This window comes from Amphiprion ocellaris, chromosome 5 (assembly GCF_022539595.1).
Source record: "Amphiprion ocellaris isolate individual 3 ecotype Okinawa chromosome 5, ASM2253959v1, whole genome shotgun sequence".
Lineage (NCBI taxonomy): Eukaryota > Metazoa > Chordata > Actinopteri > Pomacentridae > Amphiprion > Amphiprion ocellaris.
In genome coordinates, this window is record NC_072770.1 from 10720758 (window position 1) to 10743886 (window position 23129).

At 36.4% G+C, this 23129-nt stretch overlaps 1 protein-coding gene across 12 annotated transcripts in view; it reads right to left on the reverse strand.

Annotated features, from left to right (window-relative positions):
- Positions 1–23129, reverse strand: part of ptprt (protein tyrosine phosphatase receptor type T) — a 412332-nt gene that overhangs the window by 174846 nt on the left and 214357 nt on the right. For all 12 annotated transcript variants that reach the window (XM_035943149.2, XM_035943147.2, XM_035943148.2 and 9 more), the window contains exon 11: positions 21669–21778. In XM_035943149.2, the coding sequence (XP_035799042.1) occupies positions 21669–21778 (110 nt within the window). The remainder of the gene's footprint in view (positions 1–21668; positions 21779–23129) is intronic.

The window sequence follows — 23129 nt, forward strand, 5'->3', positions numbered from 1 at the left end:
CATCGATGGCTGTTATTTTATAAGTCATGAATGGCTCTCTATATTTTTATGGGTTTAGCTCTCTCTCTCCCTCTCTCCACCTTCGTCTGCTTACTTCTCCTTTCTTCTCTCTCTTTCACGCCGACTATCTTCCCCTCTTTTATTACTCTTTATATGGTATTTTCATTTTCCAAGTATTTTCCGTCTGCCCTTTTCAATCCCCCCCCCTCCTCTTTCTACACTATTTCCTCAATTTTCTCAGCATCCGTCTCTCTCTCTCTCCCTCCCTCTATAGTTGATGTACTTGGAATCGGTAGAGCCATAAAGCTCAGGTTGTTTTATTGGCCAATGAAAAGGCAGGCGCGCAGCGGGGCAGTGCATCTTGGGTAATAGAGTGTGCGTCTGTGGGGGATAACTCAGCAGAGGGAAGGTGTACGTTATGTGTGTACGTTATGTGTGTGTGTGTGTGTGTGTGTGTGTGTGTGTGTGTGTGTGTGTGTGTGTGTGTGATTGAATTAGTGAGTAGGAATGGAGAAAGTGAGGAAGGTAAATAGAGGAAAGACTGGAAAAGATTAGAGGGAACAGGAGGAGGAAGACAGAGAACGGTGAGACGGCTAGAAGAAGAACACGGAAAAGAAAACGGCAGAATTTATTCAATCTGCAGAGGGAAAGATGGACAGAAATAAAAAAAGGAAAAGAAAGTTGCCATAGGAGCACGTCCTTTACAAGCTGTAAATAAATTGTAACTGAAGCTTGCATTTAGGGCCAGTAAACATTTTGTGTATGTTTTAATTGTTGTTAAGGTTAACTTTTGCCTCACATCATTATATATATATATATATATATATATATATATATATATATATATATATATATATATATATATATAATTATAATAAATGTAATATATATATAATGTTATATATATATTAAAAAAAAAAAATATATATATATATATATATATATATATATATATATATATCTGGCCGAAAGAATGCCATAAAAATGTATGTAAAAAAACAAAAAAGAAACAAAAAAAACCAAAAGCATTTTAGCATTAAAATTTTTTAAAAATTGTCAAAACAATGGCAAATATTTGTAAAATAACACGGTCCCCTGATTTAAATACAGCTAAATAGTGTAATTTTAAGATGACACGTTGTAACAGAACAGATTACGATTTGCAAAACACATATTTAATGTGGACATTGTGTATAGGTTTAGTCTTTTTTGTAAAAAAAAAAGTTGTAAATCTTTTAAGTGCCTTTGAGGATAACTTTTGCCTCATTACATACAATAAAATAAAATAAAATAAATTTGTCGGAAAAAATGCCAGAAATTTTATTTTAAAAAAAAAACAAAAAAAAAAAACTGTGGACTATTGGAACATTAAAAATAACTGTAAAAACTGAAAATAGCCGCAAATATATGTAAAATAATGATTTTTATATAGCAGAAATAGTGTCATTTTAATAATCGCATGTTATAAAAGAACATATTCCCATTTGTAAAAATACAATTTTGATGTGAACATTGTATACAGGTTTAGCAATGTGTTTTTTTTTCTGTTGATGTTGTTTTTTGTTACAGTTAACGGAATTAAGTTAAATGAATACTTTTTTTCTGTAATTTTGCTAGATTTTTTCTATAGTTTGACAAAACTGGGAAAATCTGTAATATGACAGTTGGAATTTATTGACTATTTTCTAATCTGTACCATGCTGGATTTTCCCTTAAAATAATGGCAATTATCTTTAAAAAAATTATTAATATTTTTGCAGATTTAAATACAGTAAATTAAAAAATGCAATTTTACAAATATTGTAGAAGAATGGATTTGTTAAAGATGCAGATTTTAATGTTAATATCATTTACAGTTCTGCATTGTTTTTAATGGCTAACTGCATAATAAAAAAAATAAAAAAAAAAAATAATAATAATAATAATAATAATAATAATAATAATAATAATAATAATAATAATAATAATAATAATAATAATAATAATAATAATAATAACATAATAAATATTTGGGATTTTGGTATTTTAAAATATGTTATCTGCATTTTTACAAAACAGGGTAATATATATATAGCAAATGTAAGAAAACAAAATAGAAGGTCCAAAACTTTACAGTTAAAAACTGTTTAAATTAAAAAGAAAAAAAAGTCTTTACACTATGTTAACTGTATACAGGTGTCAACAAAGGCAATCTTTATAGGATACAGGTGTCTGATCAATGTTTGTTCTGTGAATACCTTTTCTATATTTAGTTAACAAAAGCATGCCAAGCCTTTCTTAAGCAACATGTTGCTCTGAGCATATTTTCTTATTCCTGTCAAATTTCAGGATTATTTGAAATTGGAGCCTGTAATTTAACAAAAGTCATAAAATATGTAGAAAAACTGATAAATTCTTCAAGGAAGATACAGGTTAAAAAAAATGTAATTTTTACAGTGTAGGTTGTGGTTGATGTTTATCCTCTTCTGTATATTCTCAACAAATGAACACCTGACCGAAACTAGAACTAGACAGATTCTATTCTAAAATGATATACTGCTGACTTCTTAACTAAACTGAACTAAAACTGACAATGCAGCAAAGTCGTCTTTTACAACATGTCAAGCCAGAAGTTATTAGAAACTTCTAAACCCATTATATAGGAGGTCTTCTTTCAAATCGATGCCAGAAACATGGTGTTTGTGCAGGTATTTGTGTGTCTGTTAGCGTGTGTTTGCACTTCATGCCAGCTTATATGATTTGCACATACTAGAGCATGTGTTTGTCCATGCAGAGGATTGATGCTGGTGAGTATTAGAAGCTGTAGCTTTTACCCAGCAGTCCCCTTCATCAAACACACCACTGATGCAGTGTGTGTGTGCTTGCACTGCTGGGCTGCAGCATTTTGGGCTCCAGCCAAGCTTTATGGAAATAAACTATGTTTATGAGGCGCCGTTGTGTGATCTAGAATGCTATTTCAATTCGGCTTTGTCATTTCCCATTTTTTATTCTCTGCGCTCCTGTTTGTTTTATTAGAAAATATGCAGCGGCTTCACCCCTCAGTATCTCAGCGTTGCTGTTCTCTGCCCCGCTGAATTAAGTAAAAAACTATGTGAGGTGTTTGTTCTTTCGCTTCCGTTTTATTTCACATTCAGTTGAGTGGAAGCTCAGACTGTTTACTAGCGCTCTACTTTTTTAAGCATTAAGTGAATGCTCTCATCCGAGGCAGATTACAGCAACGTAAATGTATACGGTTGGTTTCAGGTGACTCTCTGATGTTTCTTTATTCAATATAGGCAGCAAAAATGTGGCAGAACATTCTTGGTTTCTAAAACTGGCATGCCTGGACCTCCCTTCAGTGTTTTTATATTACTATATATGGAGAGAGACTGAAGGATGGGGACTGTAAAACCTATTATGTTTCATTTACAGTGCTGTTTGAACTTTTATAGCACTCTTTTCTTGCATTTTTTTCCAACATTTTCTGTCTCTCCCACCATCTCACACAATGCAGTTTATTTAACTGGAAAGAGAGAAGGTTCTTGTGCATTTCTATAGTAAATTGACTCAGCAATTCCTGCAAAAATTGCAGGTGTGATTGCTGAAAAATGCTGCAACTTGCTTGCAGTTAGCAAAACTTGCACAGGAACCTGATACTGAACCTGCAAAGTCAAGATTCAAAGACACGTCACTATGCAGTGACGCTTATAACATGGAAATTGATACTTGTTATTCTGGGATTTTAATTGATTTTATCTGGATTTTCACAAAACAGGGGAACATGTAAAAATGCAAATGTAAGGAAATAATAAAATGTCCATAACTTTAAAGCTCAAAACTGTCAAGACAAGAAAAAAAAGAAGAAAAAATCAATTAAGGGAGCTTTTGGGAGTGTCTGTGGTGTTTGAATGTGCAGTGAAAGTGAATTTGCGAATCACAACATCTGACAATGAAATAAAACTTTAAGAATGTTTTTCAATATTCCCTGTCCCTCCTGTCTCATGCAATGCAGTTTATTCAACTGGAAAGTGAGAAGGTTCTTGTGCATTTTTGTAGTAACTAGACAATATAAATCCTGCAAAAATTGCAGGTGTGATTGCTCAAAACCACTGCAGTTTGCTTACAGTTACTAAAGCTTGCATGTAAACCTCATACTGAACCTGAAACCTCGAGATTCAAAGACAAACCACCATGCTAATAATCAATCTTTTCTTGTTATTTTTTAGGCCCTGTTGCTTAATATGCCTTAAAATGCATCACCCAACTGCACAACTACCCTAATTATGATCATGAAAATCACAAAGCAGCAGTCAGTGTGCTACCTCTCATGCAAAACCACCATAAAAAAGATTAAAAACAACGTTACCAGCAATAAAATCAAGATCTTATTCCTGAAGCTAATGAAAGATGGAAAACAGTGTATTTAGGTGCTTCATTCCCTGAGCTGATGCGCTAAAATTAAGTGTCTGATGGCCTGCCAGGGAGGATTTCCAACTATGATCCACTTCATAAGGAGACTAAAAAGCCTGCATTGTAGCCAGGCAAGCGGCCATTTGTTATTCTTAAAATCTGTTTAAGAATAAATTGCAACATGTCCGTATGACAAGTTTTGGAACGAGATTCATTCATGCTACTTGCCGTTGCAATAAATGCGGCAAAGGAAAAAGACTGTCGTCTATTAAATAAAATCTTTCTTCACTCTTGATATTCTGTGTCTGAAAGTCAAATAAGGCTTGTAGACTTTACAGAATAACTCTACCTTCACAAATCCTAAGAAGAAAGAAAAGAATCCCAGCCATGTCAGCCAGTTTGACACTTTCTGTCTTGTTCATTTGACACTATGGCTGCAAGAATTACAATGGATTTTATTTTGGATTTCTGCAATACATACTCCAAAACAGACACAGGGATTTCCACCAGATGAACTCTATTTTGGAAGAATTAATCATTCTAGAATGAAACGTTGTAGATCAAAAATATAAAAGATAAGTTAATTCTGACTATTTTGCACACTGAAAACCCTGTGAAATATCTATTTTTCTACACATGCTAGAATACATGATAAGTTCTTCTACTTATGTACAATCTGTGCAAAACTAGTAAAATCTGTGCAACACCACTGACGTGCAATAATGTAATTTTTAAAACTAGTAGTTATGTATATTGCGGTTTATTTTTATTTTTTTATACTTCAACCCCTAATGGTTGCTGTTGTAGCACTGCAAACATCCCCACTGTGGGATTAATAAAGGCTTTTATCTTATCTTAAAATCAAGCTGTTGGAAACCTTTGCCATGTGCTATAACACTGGCAAAGACATTAAGACTAGTTTACTTACTTTGGATGACATTCAAATGTGACTTTTCAATCCTACAGAGTTTGTGGTGTAGATTTAAATTATTGCATTGCCTCGTGTAGCGGAAACAGCTGCTGAAACTGCAGAATGAGTACCTGTTTTTGGTCAGCATCGTCCTTTGATAGTGAATTGTTAAGTCAAAATACATTATGTTCTATCAGACCTTTTGTCAGTGAAATGAGTGAGATGCTTTGGATCACATTTTCTGTGCATATTCGAATAGCGATGCTGAAATGCTATATTGTACAGCACAATTTGACACCAGCAGACAAAAAGATGCCATCCCCGACAATTACACATAACCTATCCTGAAGTGCATGTCAAGGATTGCATCAATAACAGTTCCTATCCCATCTAACTGTCTTTAAGTCGAAGCTGAACACGCACAACATATAATCTTTACATCATGTTTGCACCTTGGCATCTGCAATCCTGCTTTTTAATTCAACACAAAGAGCCTTTCAATGTGAATTTATGATAGGAAGGCATTTAATAACACTTTCCTATAATTGCAATATATGTATGTGAAAATGTGAATAGAACTCCTCTCTCTTCCTGTCCTCCCCTCTCTGAGACATCCTGCCTCACCCTGTGGCTCAGCAGACACCTACTGCTTTAAGTTCCACCATCACTGCTTTTAGAAGTTTGTCCATTTGGGACAGACTGTTCTCCTGCTTCCTGACTTCATAATGTCAAGGCATTCTGGGTCACTATGCACGGGGAAGGAAGAACAAATGGTAATGCAAAGACACACCGACCCAAAGATGTATGTACACATAAAGAAAATGCCCAAATAATGAATAAAACGCATGTGTAGATGCACATATGTGAGTAAACTGTGCATGCATGCACAAAAATTAATGGAAATTGGGATGTTTGGTGTCTTCCTTGACATATTTTATCTCTGAACCCCAAAACCCTCTGGTGGGATTGGAATGCAAGTTGTCTGTACAACGTATTTATCCCAGTCAAAAGATGTAGAAACCAAAAGAAAAAAAAATCTATCTATCTATCTTTTTGTTTTTTTTTAATTCATTTATTTTTTAATTTTCTACTATTGGATCTATTGGATCTACCCCTCTGTGACATACCATTTGGATGGAAAAATGATCCAAATCTCAGCTGCAAATCACTTTATTCTAGATGCCTCTTTTAAAAAAAATTGGCAAAAAATTATTTGTTCTAACCTGATTCTATAAAAAACTAAAAATTAAACACTTGTTTGCAACCTTGTGGCCATAAGGCACTCAGCTGTGACCATTAGAATCTGTCAAAAAAAATTTGGGGACTTTTTGGCTGAACTAGGCTGAACTGTTTATACAGACGCACACATGTAAATATATATATATATATGTTTCTATGCATGCACGCATGCATAGAAACATAAATGGAAATTGGGAACTTTGCACTTTCCTCATCATGTTTTTTCCTATTGTTGTATACCAAAACCAATAAAACCAACCCTCTGAACCTATAAACCTAGTGGTGAGTTTGAAAGGCATGTTGTCAGTATTTTAACTTTCTAAATTTCGTTGAACTACTCATCAGTGACACGGCATGACATTGGGATCAGAAAATGAACCAAATCTCAGCTCAAAATCATTTTTCTGGAGGCATCATTTCAAAACATGATGAAAAAATAAATAATTTGTTAACTTTTCACAACACTTTTTCTCAACCTTGAGGCCATGAGACACTCGGCTGTGACCAACAGTAAGTTTTGAAAAAAAACTCTCTGACTTTTTGGCTGAACTAGGCTGAACTGCAGGCAGTGTTACACAGACGCAGACATGTAAATATCTGTGCATGTATGCATAGAAACACAAAAGGAAATTGGGATGTTTGGTGTTTTTGTCATCCCATTTTCTCTATTGTTTCTGACCAGATAAGCTAACTGGAGGAAGAAAATGCAGCAAACAATAGTCTGATAATATTTCCTCGCTGTGTTATCTCCATTGTAGTCGTCCACTCTTGATAACAAAACAACTGAGAGAGAGAAAGACAGAGGCCTAAATATAGCCACCGCTGTTCTCGCTGAGATAAATATACACAAGAGAGATGAGCGACGGACCGGCAATAAATAGCCAAGCTGCTAATCTCCAACAAAGGTCTCAATCGCTTAATCAGGCTGTTCAATCAGCAGTCGAGAGGCAGAAGGCAGAAGTGACAAGTTCTGGGGAATATGCAACTCGACAAGTGACAGGATACAAAAGCCCGGAAAAGCTCTTGTATCCTGTCATTTGTCGACCAAATATTCCCATCAAAATCAATACCACCCTCGAAAAAAAAAAAAAAAGCATCAAAGAGATGCAACTTGGTTAAACCTGGAAGAGGTGATCAGAGATGGAGCATTTTGGAATCAGCCGACGGTGACAGTTTGACAAGAAACGGCCAGATTCTGCATCCCAGCGACGCTTGTTTGACAGCAGCACGGAAACCTGCCGCCAGCCGAGTGACAACAGCGACGCTTTCCCTCTAGATGCTAATGTAGGTCACCGAGCCTCTTCTTCTGCTGTCGCTGCTACATTAAAAATATTTCATAATGAGTCACTCCCTGCAGATTGACAGTGATTTACGACTGCAGTGAAATGTGTGTTGGAGCTTTATGATTCCTCGCGTCAGCAGGTTAAAACTGTGAAATATAGTTTTTGTGGATCTTTTCTTTTCACTCTTTTGTGCATCACTGAGTTTCATTTTTGTTCCTCTACACTCTAAAAAAATGGTACGCAACAGTTTGCATTAATCGTTTCGAGTTAAAATTAAGTTCAAACAACAAACTACATTGAGGAAGCATAAAGACAAGCTTTTTAGTTGATCACTTATAATGAATTAACTTGTCCCAACTGGTATTCCCATGTTATATAAAAGGAATTCTGAAGCGTGTTACCTCAACACTGTAATCATTAATACAAGTTTGTTTTTTTAAATTAGCAAATTGAACAAAAACCTAAAACTTAAGTATTAGTTACATACGGGAAGAGACTTCTAGGTGAAGAAAAAAAAATAGTTTACAAGCCGGTTTCATTTAATTACCTTAACTTGCTATATTTCAACCATAAAATCAAACATTCTATATGTCTTAATTAAATATGAGCCTGTAGGTTTCCAGCAGATGCTCTTTTAAGCATTGCATTTCCAGCTGAGGTAGATGGCGGCCTCACTGAGGTAATGAGGGAGAAATCACTCTGACCTACAGGAGCTCAGGGAGGTTCACCTGCCTGCTGAAGAGCTGCTCCGATTTGGCCTGTGGGCTTCTCAGGGGACGCGTGATTGGCTGGAGAGATGAGAGTGGAGCCCTGATTGGCTGCAGGGCAGGAAGTTGTAGTACTTGAGAGATTAGAGAGGCCACACATTATCCCTGAGTTAGTGCGTGTGTGTGTGTGTGTGTGTGTGTGTGTGTGTGTGTGTGTGTGTAGAAGAGACATGGGGGTAAAGAGGTGAGGGTCTAGATGGATAATCCTCTCTATTACCCCCTTGCGCGGGCAGTGTGTGTGTGTGTGTGTGTTCGTACGTCTAGATGTATAATCCTCTTCTCTCTGACTACTGGCAGACAGATTAGAGTCTGAGTTTCAGTGTATTTAAACAGATCTGCACTCATTGCTGCTCATTTATTATATTGTTTGTTTTCTGATACATAATTGTGTGTATATATATATATATATATATATATATATATATATATATATATATATATATATATATATATATATATATATATATATATATATATATATATATATATACACAGAATTGCATAAAAGTTTTAGGAGCTTAAAGTGTTTAGATTCTTATCTGTCACACAATACAGTGTGATCAGCCTCATATTCACACATGACAGCGACCCCAGATATCCATGCCTGCATCGCCTTGATGTGAACAGATACTTGGAACTTGCTGGGAAGAATTGCACAGATGCTGAATATTGATTTGATTTTTATTTTGTCGTTGTTTTTGTGTATATTGAATTACACTTTTTTGTAACGTTAATCTGCAAGTTAAAACTACTTAACCCTCTGAACCCCAAAGCCTGCTGTCGAAACCTAAAGAAAACATGTTCGTTTTCAACTTTTTGAATGTCCTTGAATGACTCATCTGTGATGTGCAATTTGTATTGTGAAAATTAAACAAATCTCAGCTCAAAATACCTTTATTCTACACATCTCTGTCAAAATTATATATATATATATATATATATATATTTTTTTTTTTTTTTTTTCTCAACATCTTTTCAGCCATGTGGTTCTTGTTTGAATTAACAATATAGAAAAAAAAAACCCAAAGGAAAAAAACAACAAAATAAAACCAACAAAAAAACCCAAAACAAAACAAAAAACATCCGAATAGTTATAGATAGTTGCCATGCCATTTGAAAGTGTGGAGATTATATGTTATCATGAATTTATTTAACTCTACTATTTAAAGGATATACCTGTGTGAAAAAGAAACATTCTTCCCCTGAAGCAAGATTTCATTTTAACTGCACATAACCTCACTCCCAGCTTAATGTACTTTCCAAACTTTTTACCATTTTTTTTTTTCTTATTTTGTTGTGACTTTATCCAAAAATCTAATTTTCTGACGTCTGGTTGCTGACAAAATGAACTATCTCACTTATTATAATTCCTCTGACTGCTGTTTTCTTGGATGTACTGTTAATATTAAGCAGCCATGTAGCCGTCAGGTCTGTATGAGAAATGACTTACGGGTGGTTTTATTGACGATAATGTGTTGTTATTGTCAATCAGTCTTAATGACGATGTTTCTTCGCTCATTTCTTACTCAGCACATTATTCTCCCATGATGATAAAATTATTCCGGCGCCTTTTGAAGCTCAGTGACCCCCATATATTTAATGCAATTTCTTTTCAGAGCCATCCCGTTCACGCTGCTTTTAATCAAGCTGCTGCAACTAAATAAATTCACTGTTTCTGAAGGTGAAAGTCTGCATCTGGCTAATTACTAAAATACCTTATCTATTGTTTAACAGTGCAGAGAAGTAGTTAAAAGACTCAAATGATTTCACTGATTACAACCAGAGAGGTCACCTGTGCGACTCTGTGCAACCATTAACGTGCAGATTTGTTATTGTAAAAGTGTAAGTTGCTCCTTTTTATAGCTTGTGATGTTTATAGAAGAAATGTTGAACCACACGAGGCTGTAATGAATATTTCAGATGCACAAACACAAGACAAAAAAGCGCTGCATTACTACACTCAGAGACACACATACGTGTAAGTGATACTCAGCCCTGTCGGCCAAACAGGCAGTGTGACGGAGTAAATGGGGTCAGCAGCTCAAGGACTTGAAAGCCACACTAAATATAGCCCATTATTGACAGGAATGAAAAACAATATAGAGGAAGAGAGGAAAGAGAGAGCAGAGAGACGAGATGGATGGAAGCTGAAGGTTTGGATGAGGCTGTTTCTATTTACTGTCACTGTCTTCATTCTGCCGCTGTTTACATTCAGAAAGATATTTTCTGCATAGACAAGTTCATATTTAGCTCTGTCATCCTCCGTTTCTGCCTTTTCCCCTATATTTCTGTCCTTTAAAAAAACTGTTAAATCTAGTTAAAACATAAGAAGCTAGTGAACAGTTTTGAGACAGTTATAGTGCCATACATTAAATATATAATAATAATAATAATAATAATAATAATAACAACAATAACAACAACAATAATAACAATAATGATAATAATAATAATAATAATAATAATAATAATAATAATAATAATAATAATAATAATAATAATAATAATAATAATAATAATAATAAATAGATACATTTAAATGATATTAAGTAAATATTAAATCATTAAGAATAATAATTTAATAATTTTAAAGTCCTTAAATTTTAGTCACAATACTGTTGGTTGCAACTGAGTCACTTATGGCTTCTCAGTTGTGCCGAGGAGGAAATCATTTTTATTTATTTTTTTTACATAATCAGGTCACTATGAACTTTTTTTTGTAATGAGGCATAGAATGAAGCGATTTTGATGAAATATTATAATTTTAAGCTCAGATATGGTCCAGTTTCCTACCAAAAAGTCCATAAGTCACATGTTATAAGTTCTAAGACCATTAAAAAAATGGAAAATCCATCAAATCTTTCTGATTTTACAGTTTCTGACCTTGATAAATGGTGTAATTTTGGCATTTTTCAAACATGCTTTACATCAAGAAACATAGTTTTATCAATTACCACTTAAAAAAAAAAAAAAACACTAACCCATCAGTAAGTCAAACTCTTGAATTCATTCATAATTGGGATTATTATAGAAATACATTACAACATTAATAATGTTTTCTTACAAAATTGAAAATCCATGTATGTATTTTGGATCCAGTTTTCCTGTAAAAACATTGATATTTCTTGCTTGTATTTGCATGAAAGTCTGATCATCTCTGCCTCACCATCTCTGAGTCACTGTACTTCCACCTGCCTTGGTGGATTTTCAATGCATCTTTAACTTCCAGTTTGGCAAGTCAAGCTGCTTCTGTCTCACAGTAAATAGTAAACTGAGTCAATAGTGAATCATCTCAGGTGACGGCTGTTCTCTAATGAGCTTCTATCATTCCTCCATTCAGGAACCAGCGATGGGGGAAGAGAAGTAAGTATACACCAGCTTTCTCTCCAGAAATCAACAGCCTGTAACAGAGCAACCTGGTGAAATCAATGCCAGGCTGGTCAACAGTATCGACTTTTGTGATTGATTAAAGGCTACTTGAAGAGAGAGGAACTGGAGACTAAAGTTATTCACACACAAGACCAGACAAAAACAATTACATGCCGAAGTAGCGGCTCATTGCTTCGCTGTGTTGGATGAACGGCTCAAAGTTTTGTCAACTAAATGGCAATGTTGTTATTCCAAGTGTTGCTGCTGTGTTTTAAGCACTTGGACGGACTTAAAATTTCAGTTGACCAACAAAACATTCAGTGTTGTCTTCAAGAATATATGACTGAGTGTTTGGTCTGTCAAGTCTGGGGTTAAAGTCTGGCTGTGTTTAGGAAGCCACAACTTTTATGGTTCAAAAACAATTGCACTATTGATTTTTTATTTTTTTTGAATGAAGGACAGAAACCACATTCACCTTCATTATTCATCCACCTCTAGCATTTCCACAGGACATTTTTAGAACAGAACAACACCTCCGTGCTGCCACCTTTGCTACTGACAGAGGACGGTTAATATTATGTGAATGTCAAAGTCACTTGTCATGTTGTTAACATTTATGAACCGTCAGTGCAGTTTTCCTGTGTGGACAGTGTTGATAGTGTGTATTATATCCAGAGAAAACTCAAGTTTGCATTACTGAAAGACAGAAGCTCACAATAAATCAATGTAATACCAATTATTTGTGGCCGTGGTTGGATTGTATCATTTTGTTTAGCTATCTTTGAACTGAATTTGTTTTTATGAAGTCATTATTAGTCAGTTAAACTTTAATTACTGTCCAGATTTTTGGTATTATTTTCACCATTTTTGTAGTTTTTGACAGTAATACACCATATTTTATACTACTACTTCTACTACTGCTACTACTACTACTACTACTACTACTACTACTACTAATAATAATAATAATAATAAGAAGAAGAAGAAGAAGAAGAAGAAGAAGAACAAGAAGAACAAGAAGAATAAAAGTCTGCATCAGTATCTTTAAGTAAGGACAACTTCTAACAATGAAATTATGTTCAACCAACAAATTATATTCAGTTACAGAAATTAATCTTTCCTCTATAATTCATGGTATTTAAAACATATATAGACTAATTATAAGAATTTAAGCTAGTTCAAGGCCAATTTGATTAATTTTCTATGACTTGAATTCTGTTTTAATCAAATTAATACTACGATTTTACTTGAAATTATACACAATATTAAGTTGGTGTAATTTTGCTTAACTAAATCAGTATTTGCCACTTTAAAAGTTTATCTAAATCAATAAACAGGAATTTTCATCTTGCTAGCATGCATTTAATTAAGCTTTGGTAACTCGTTGGTGGTAAATTACTTTTTTAGAATGCAATAATCAGTACATTTGATCAGTTCCCATAATAATAAATAAACACATTGAATGCCAGTGTTGAACAAAATCTATGAAAATATGTTTAATAAAGGACATATTGATGCACTCAAGCCTCCATATAATACATTACACTGCATTAACTTAGAGAATATGGTGTTCTTTGTCAAGCGTTTTAGGAGTGGCTCTCTTGGTCTAATCAGATGAAGTAATTTAGATTTTACTGAAATTTCTTTGCACGACACACAGACAACTAATTTCTTTAAACCTGAGTTGATTTGAAAACTAAATCAAGAAAATGAATTGCCGAGATGCAGTTCTTTCCAGTTCAGTCAGCAACTAGAAAACCTCCCACTAGTTAGTCGGTCAAACCAAACCAATGCAGCTGTGATCTCATGATTCGCTTCGCTGCTTCATTCTAATCAATGTTAGCTCCGGCATCTGTTAAGCTAGCAGGGGTTCAGAAATAACTCTGCAGAGGCCAGCGGGGAGGTAAGAGCGAACAGAGACGACCTGCGACGCTCGAGTGGACTGATGAGGCAATCAAAGAAGGGATTGACAAGGTCATGATCTGTGTGTGTGTGTGTGTGTGTGTGTGTGTGTGTGTGTGTGTGTGTGTGTGTGTGTGTGTGTGTGTGTGTATGTGCGAGTGTGTCTTCTAGTGATTCTCTGCTCCCAGTTCAGTAACCGTCAATACCTGAGGGGTGATGGAGGTAAAGTTGCAGAAGGTATAGATTCATTTAACCAGTTAGAGTGGAAGCCCTCAGTTGCACATCCAGCTATGGGTTTATTTTTATTTTGGGTCATATTGTGCTTTTTCTTCTCTTTCTTTTTCTATAAAACTGATGGACATTACACATTAAAATCCCTACAACCTTTCAATCAGCACAAATTTAGCAGTTTTGAACCCGATAGCGTACACATTTAGCCTAATTGCAGGAAAATTCAGATCCACTAACCAGCCTGAGTGCCAATTAAACTGCACCATGCCGGTTTAAGAAGATTGCACAGAAAATCTTTGCATCAAATTTGCTTTAATCTACTCCGTGTAAGAGAGATAAGACTTAGTTTGTCCTCTCACCATGATGCACAGTTCACAAATTCACCACTCGTTACATTGGAAAACAGGTTTACAAAAGTCTTCACCTGATTTTTTGGTGATTAGCTCCAGAGAAGGACGGGTTAATTTATCTGCAGTGCTTTAGTGGCTGATGAAAATTTGGGGATCAATGTCAGCTAAGAAAGACATACTGATCAGATTAAGTGCCAATTAAACGCACCAATATAAGAAGATCAGGGTAAAACCTTGCTTTAGGTTTGCATGATCTGGGGTTTCTATGTTTGCTGATCTCAAAAAGTTTCTGAAAATGCAGATCAAGTTTAAAGTTTAGGTCCAAATTATAGAATTTGGAGTTGAAAATGGGCAGATAGAATCAGCTGCAGAGTGACAAATCTGTAATATACACATTTGATTGTGTACACATCAAAGAAAAAAGACATTTTTAATCTTAAAGGATAGTTTTTCTCTTTGATATCTTGCTCTATGCTTTTTTTCCTCTCCCCCACATTTTCCCTTCGACTTTATCTAATATTTTCTCAGATGAACAGAGAACCAGAGGGAGAGGGGAGGAAGAGAGGGGGCCTCCCTTCAGATCTCACCCAGATGTGTCCTTTAATCCTGTAATTAGCTGCAATTACAGTAATAGATACAAGAGATGAAGTGATCAAAGTTGCACATTGATTAATTCCCCTAATCGTGCTGTATGATGAGCCCTGTTTCCACTGGACACATCTCCACTTGTTTTATCTCCTCTCTTCTCCTTATCTCTCCTCGCCATTCTCCACTTCCACAAATCTAACCAACCCTCTCGCCTCCGTCCGTCCCTTTGTCCTGGCTCTAATTCATCTGGGACACTGAGGGGAGGTACGAAAAAAAAACACAAAAAACACAAAACAAGAGACAACAGAGCAGGATAGGACACAACAAGAGCCCCTTTAGATGTCGCAGATGATGCCTTTAATCCTGTCAATAGCAGCAATTATAGTAATTACCTCTAATAGCGCTGCATTGTGTGGAGGCTCTGATATGTTTAACAGATGATGCCGGGTCGTGCCGCCTCCGCCGGGCAGAGAGGGCATGGGGGCGCAGATTGATATTAATGAAATCGACGCAAAACAAGGTGGAACTGGTGACAGTCCCAAGAGGTTCATGGACCGCAGAGAGTGTTTTTCAAGTTTTGGGTCGAGATCTAATGGAGGTCTCAGAGATGGTGCCGGGCAGAAAGAGAGGAGACATTAGAGATTGATGTTCGGAGCGAGGGAAAGGTTAGAACGAAAATAGAGACCATTATATGGGTGGAAGATGCTGCCAAAATAAGATGTTTGTGCTACACCAAGTGTGAGGTTGTAAGAAGAGTGAAAAACACAAAGCTAAAATGTAACATAAACTCTTTTACAGAGCTGAAAAATACTGCTGCTTACTTAAAAGTTGTGCAATCTCTATTTTTATTCATTTGAACTTGCGTTTATTGCACGTCACATTTTTGCTCACTGTGCACACATTTTTTTCATTGTAATACTAAGTCCTTAATTTCTATGCAAACAGCATAATCAGGACTAGAAGTAGATAAAACACAAATTTGTCCTGTGTGCAATATGACACAAATTCACTGCCAAAAAATATTGTAAAAACAGAGTAAAATGGAATGTTGCATTTCTTTACTCTGCAAAAAAATGGCTGTTTTCCCCTCCAGCACTCCCAGGTGTGAAAAAAACCCTCTACATAATACTGATAATTAACTATTTGTACTATTGTTTCTATTCTTGTTTCCTATCTGCTTTGTGTAAACGCGCTCTATGGAGGTTTTGTTAGGACAAATGTGTGTGTGTGTGTGTGGGGGGGGGGGGTTGGCATTTAAAAAAAGACAGAATTAATCGATTTTGGTGAAATATCATGACTTTAGGTGCAGATTTGGTGTAATTTTCCAACAGAACAACAGGTCACACATGAGTAGTTCAAGAACTAAAAATGTGTCAGACATTCCTCCACATGTCCACAAGTGTCACTTAACTGTGGAAAATAGAATGGGGGCTCCACATACTACAGATACTTAACTGTTTACATTTTTAATTTGTTTTCAGTCTTGCTTCCTATCTGCTCTGTGTAAACACTGCCTGCAGTTCAACTGAAAAGTCCCTAATGCTTTTGCCACGTCACACCTTGGTTGCAGTTGAGTCATTAATGCCTTCCTGGTTCCAGTGAGGAACACAGAATTCCTTGTTGATTGCAGAATCTGGTTAATATGCATGATTTATTATTGACAAATATTAAATGAGAGATAAAGAATGAAGTAATTTTAATAAAATATCACATTTATAAGCTTATATATAGTTGAGTTTTCCAGACAAATGGTACATTACACTTGAGCAGTTCGCCATAAAGTTGAAAATTGAACATTAGATAAATGCCACGCTTTTGTTGATTTTGAAACACGGCTTTCAAATCTGCCAAGATCCAAAAGGTTACTGTGAAATTGCAATATTCTATATAAGCATAATATGCCATTTTTAATGACAACTGCTCAACCTATGCTTCAACCTGCCTACTGCAGATGTGTGGTGAAGTGGTATATGTAGTCTGCAACAACTTTTAAATGGGTAATATGAGTCAAAGTAACATGAAGATGGATTCTAGGAAACATAGTGGTCCAGACCTGCCTCTGCTGGATCATCCTGCTTCCTGCTGCCATCTCCTCCTCAACTAAACAATGCACATGCACCCTGTCGTCCATGTAATACAAAAGAAGATGAGTCATCAGACCAGCCCACCTGCATCCATTCCTCCATGGCCCAGTTCTGACACTTATAAGCCCATTGTGGATGTTTTCTGTGATGGACAAGGGTCAGAATGGGACTACACAGCTCTGTAAACATCAAGAAATGTTCAGACAATCATGCTACAGTAACTTTCTGTGAGATCAGACCACATGAGCCAACTTTCACTTCCCAACCTGCATCAGTGAGACTTTGTTCAGCCACCATTTGACCACTGAAAAAACCCAACAGGACCTGCTGTTTTGGAGATTCTCCCAGGCTCCTTTTTCCCTTCCTCCAACACATCAGCTTCAAGACAGTCCACTCACTTCCTAACACATCCCACCACTGTACAGTAGGGATAGACTGATTATCAGCCAGGCCAATTATTTTGGCCGATATCTGCCGTTTTTACAATTATTGAAAAATTGAATGCACTACTACTGCGTCTCAGAAATGTCTCGCATGCAGAGACTGCAAAAACTGAACAAAAAACACAAGTTGCCACAAGCAGGAAATTAGCTTCTGTCACAGTGGCTAAGGCTATGCTAATGGCTAGTGGTTAAGTTTGAAGGCAGCCACCAACTTAGACTGAAACAGAATCAGGAAAACAATAATTAATAATATTTTAAGATCTGTAACCCACGGGGCAATAAAAGTAATTTAAAAGACTGAGAAAACAGAGAAGAACAACAGTCCAAACTGTAAAAGACAAACTGATCAGCGTCAGTCGATTCCATATAAGAGATGGACAACGTCCTAATTTAATCAGTCCTGTTTCTATTTTACATATTTAGTTATAATCACCCCTATTAATAAATAAGCCTAGTTATGAATGACAGGTTCTCTAGTATCACAAGTTGTTAAAACATTACATTTAATGTATATTGGTTCAAAATACTGGTTTTCACCAATAACCAGCATCGGTATCGGCCCTGGAAAACTCAAATCAGTTGATCCCTACTGCCATTGCAACAACATAATGAGTGTTATCAACTTGTCTGTCAGTGATTTTAATGTTGAGGCTGATTTCCACCACACATTCTTTCTTATTTCTTCTCATATACTGAACTTTCTTACATGCACACATTTCCAACTTAACAGGAAGCACACACTCAATCTTCGACTACTCGCAGCTACTTACTTTCTCACATACTTTCTTTTTTTTCATGCGCTCAACTTATTCAAGAACACACATCCCTTTTTCTTGGTACTTTACTCCCTCCTTATCTTTCACATTCACACACACACACACACACACACACACACACACACACACGCACACACACACAGACACACTAATAGCTCTGCCAGGTCTCGGTGTGAGGCTCCTTGATGCAGTGATATAAGAGGCAGACAGGAGACAGAGAACGGGTCAATAATTCATTAGATAGAGGGCTCAACTCAACTTCAACCCGAATAAACCGTCTATAACCCTCACACACACACACACACACACACACACACACAAAGGTATACACCCACGTCTTTCTATCTCGCTCACTCCCAAACATTGTCTCAAGGACTGTCGAGGGATAAGTCTCTCTGCTACTTTCTTTCGAGGTTCGAGCTCTACTTTTCTGCCTCCTTCCACAAGAATTTACATCCACTTCTGAATGGTTGCTCATGTCTAATTTTATCTATTCGCAGATATAACTCAGAGTTTATACCGGTACGAGCTGAAAGTGATGTGATAACACATTATAAAACCAGCACAGATGTTTCTATACCTTAATTTTTCTACATAGTTATGAAAGATCTCACCTTTGATACATGGTTTCCTGTAAACTTTTACACCTTGATGCCCTCTGTGACACTCGGTAGCAGAAGAAACAACTAGTTGCCAGTTAATTTACATAAGGTTTCTTTACCGTGGCAAAACTGAGAAATTCTGACTTTAAGTAAATGTTGTCACATGTACACTTTATTGCCAAAAGTATGTGGACAACTGTATCTGGCGCTGTTGTCGATGGTTTAGGATAAAAAGTTGGTTCAAATACCTCAAGTTTTCCATGTCGTTTTCAAAGAAGATCTCAGATTTGACTCTTAATTGAACTGATGCAGATTTATGAATATAAATTGAGTATAGTGCATGGTTTTTCTTAAATTCCTGCACCGTATGACACTCAGTACTAGAGAGAAAAAAAAATAACTATTTGTCACGCAAGTTATATTAGATTTACTTCACCATGGTGAAACTGAGAAATTCTGATTGATGATTTTAAATAAACACTGTAATATGTCCACTTTATTGCCAAAAGTGTGTGAACAATCTTTTCTGCCACTGTTGTTGTTGATGGTTTGGGACAAAAAAAAAATTGTTGGTTCAAATGCCTCAAGTTTTCCATGTAGTTTTAAAGGAAGATCTCACCTTTTAGTCTTGATTGAAATGATGCAGATTTTTGAATAAACATGTAGTCAGTACATTGTTATCTGCAAACTTCTGCACCTCTGAAATTCAATTTATAATGAACTGATCAGCCATTTGTCTCAAAAAAATGTCAAAAAATTTGCAAAAAGTGGATCAGTTTTCTCAAGGGTCTTGTTTTGTCCAGAGTTCACTGTCAAAGAAGAAAACATTCACATTCATGAAGCTGCCACACTTTAGAGCAGTACATGTAGACAATACTGCCAAAAGTATGTGGACAACCTTATCTGGTGTAGTTGTAATTAAACAATTGCTATCTGTAGCTGTTGTCAACAATTTGGTTCCATGCTTTAGCAGACCACAAAGTCTTAAACATCTCTTTTAACACCGTCCAGAAATAGTTTCTGCAGTTTTTTTAGTTCCTAATCGTACCCCTTACATTTGGGATGAACATGTGGGCTCATGATCATCCCAACTGTAACTTGAGTCCAACCATCAGGAAAAGTTCCCATATCATTGGCTAAAATTACCTGCAAGATTGTTTTGAAATTTTAATCTAGTGTTCAAAAAATGTTTTAAGGATTGAGCAGGACACTGAGCAGTAGAACTTGATGATTTTACTGTCATGTGCACTTTTTGGCCAAAAGTATATGGACATTTTTATCTGGAGCTGTTGTCAATGGTTTGGGATAAGAACTTGGTTCCAATTAAATGAATTTTAATGCTTTAGCACACAACAAAGTGTTGGCGAAATGACAATGCATCAATCCAGAAATATTTTCTGCAGGTTAGTGTAAACAGCTTAAGTGACCTCAACCCCATCCACCACCTTAGAGCTCGGCTTGCTGCTTGTGGAAAGCTCTCTCAGTTTTAGCAGCTCATTAAGGCCAATGGTTTTGGGATAATAAAGTCCACAATCACATTTGGGATGATCATGAGTCCACATGCTTTTAGTAACAGGTGCAGAGCTAACACAGCCTCAGTCTCCTTTCTAAACCTCTCCTTTGAATATAATTCCTCCTCAGCTCCTCTGGGCTTCTCTTAGCTCTTCCCTCTAATTAGGTTGCTTCTCTTTATCACTTTCAACTGTACTTCTCCAATTGATTTTAAGTGTCATTCGAGAAAATGCTGCTCAACGAGTTCCTTCAGCTCTTGGCTCTCCTTTCAACGCCGCATTCTTTCCTACAATTATCAGTTATCATGTCTTTTTGTGAAATTATGTGGAAATCAATAGTCCTCGCATAGAAAATACAATGATCTCTTTCAAGAGATCTCCGACAGACAGACGCTGCAGACTTTGTGCTGCAGTTGGAATAGAGCAGAAAGCTGCAGAAAAGGCCAGTCGAGGTGACACGAGATCGGCATCGAAACCTGGGAACAAACCTGTTGCTTCACAGACTGTCACAACTCAGTGGTTTCAATCCGAAGATATATTTGGAAAAGACAAAAAGAAAAAAAAAATAACAAAGCTCACTCTTGAATGTTTTGTGTGAGTAAACTCTGATGCACTAGAACATTATCGACGCATCATAGTGGTAAGCTCAACCATCATCTGTTTAGTCACATTCACAAGCAGCATGAATTGAATTTGATTTCCAGTGGCATTGTGAGGTATTCATTAACTACCCAGCCATCTCACCTTTTCTCTCATTTCTATGAATATCGTGACATTTGAGGCTGCCCCCGGCGCCTATATTAAGGATAAAAGTTTAGACTGTACGGACAGAGCTGGAGATTAATCTCCACGGGTCATGATTAGCATTCATTTTCATTTCTGTCTGGGAATCATCTTACTGTGCATTAGAAGGTTGTGTTCAACAAGTAAGTTCTTGCTTAACCAACTTAACTTTGAACCATCAAATTAATTTCAAGAAATGTAGCCGGTTATGTTTAGTCAGTGCAGAGAAAAGGTATGTCAAAAAACTCAACATTTCAAGTTAAAAAATGTGAAATCACAAGGACAACTCAAGTTAAACATAATGGGGTTATGTTGTATAGGACTGCAGTAGATTGTACAGGCTGCCACTCACAGCTGTGGTCCACACTTTCACACTTTTAAGCCTCCCGGTGTGGTTTAAACCGATAACCTGTACTACAACCTCGTGAGAGTCTGACTGACCTCATACAGAGTGATGGCACCGTTGGTCTCATTGGGAGCTTTCCACTGCATGAAGATCTTCTCCTCGTACGGCGTATTCTGCAGAGACTCCATGGGAACTGAGCCGGGCACTGCAGAGAAAATCACAGAACACAATAAGACATTTTGATAGAAATCAAATTTAGATGTAAAATATTGCTTTATTGAGAAGCATTTGAACAGTTTACGTCATAAGATACAATTCCATTTTGGAGTGCAAAGATGATTTTCAGATAGCATAGGGCTATCGGAAGCTGTGAACAATCTCAGCAACAATTGCATTTATTCATAGCAACATTAGTGCAATCTCAGAGTAACACTGTTAATGATTTACTTAGAGTCTCATGCTATACTTTACCAATCACCACACCAACCTTTGGTTACACTCGTGCACCTGTTAGATGCTAAATATAAGGCTAATAGCACAATATATGCACTTATACGGACATACTGGAGTCCACATTTCATCCACCATTTCTAAAGGTCCCTATAATATGAGTCCTGCAGTTTGCACATAGACACAAAGTCTACAAAAGGATCAAAACAGAAGAGAGAATATGAGAAGCCAAGAGAGGAAGGAGTGCCAAAGGAAAAAAAAAAACAATAAGGGAGGAAGATTACGCATATTAAATTTCACTTCAGTTTCCCATGATTTAATTCTATTATTTAAGTGTAGCAAAAGTTTCAAATATCTGGAAAGCTACTCCTTAGCAATATTAGGTTAGCCAGAATTTAATTATGGGCTTTTTTCCCCGTGAGGCAGAGCGAGACCCGCTGTTTGATCCAGTAAATTTTATCATGGAGGACATTTCCAACTATTAGATATGACACAATATTTCATAATATTTCTTATAATCTGAAAGGCTGAAAGTTCTTTGAGACATATTAGGTTTTGCTGACACGTGCACATGGCATAAACTGAGCTGAGAAATTACTGCTGTCCAACGTGTTGCTGATTTGCATGCGACTATTGACTGAGGTTACATGAAACCAGACAGAGGAAAGCAGCAGCTGTTTATTGTGATATTTCATTGCACATTTTTCTTATGCTGCACGTAGTTTCAGTTAAGCTGTCCCTGAGTTTATCGATGAGCTCATCAACGGAGCAGGAAAAGTCAATCAAATCCTCTTGCTGTCGATACACAACATACGTCGAGACGAGTTCAACTACAAGCTCCGACTTTCAGGTATTCGTGTAATATTGTGACGCCCAGTTGTAATTTGTAAAATTAAACTAGTCTCACCCTGAGATGAACAGGAGACAGACAAGCTGTAATAATGTCATGTAGCGATAAATCTTGAAGCAGCCCTGAAGAAGGTGAATAATGGAACAACTGCTGGGACAAAACGACAGCAGCCGTGGTGATTTTCTTGGGCTGCGGGCAGATTTTCAGACTCACCGCTGGGAACCCTACACTCAAATCAAACTCATTTGGATGGAAA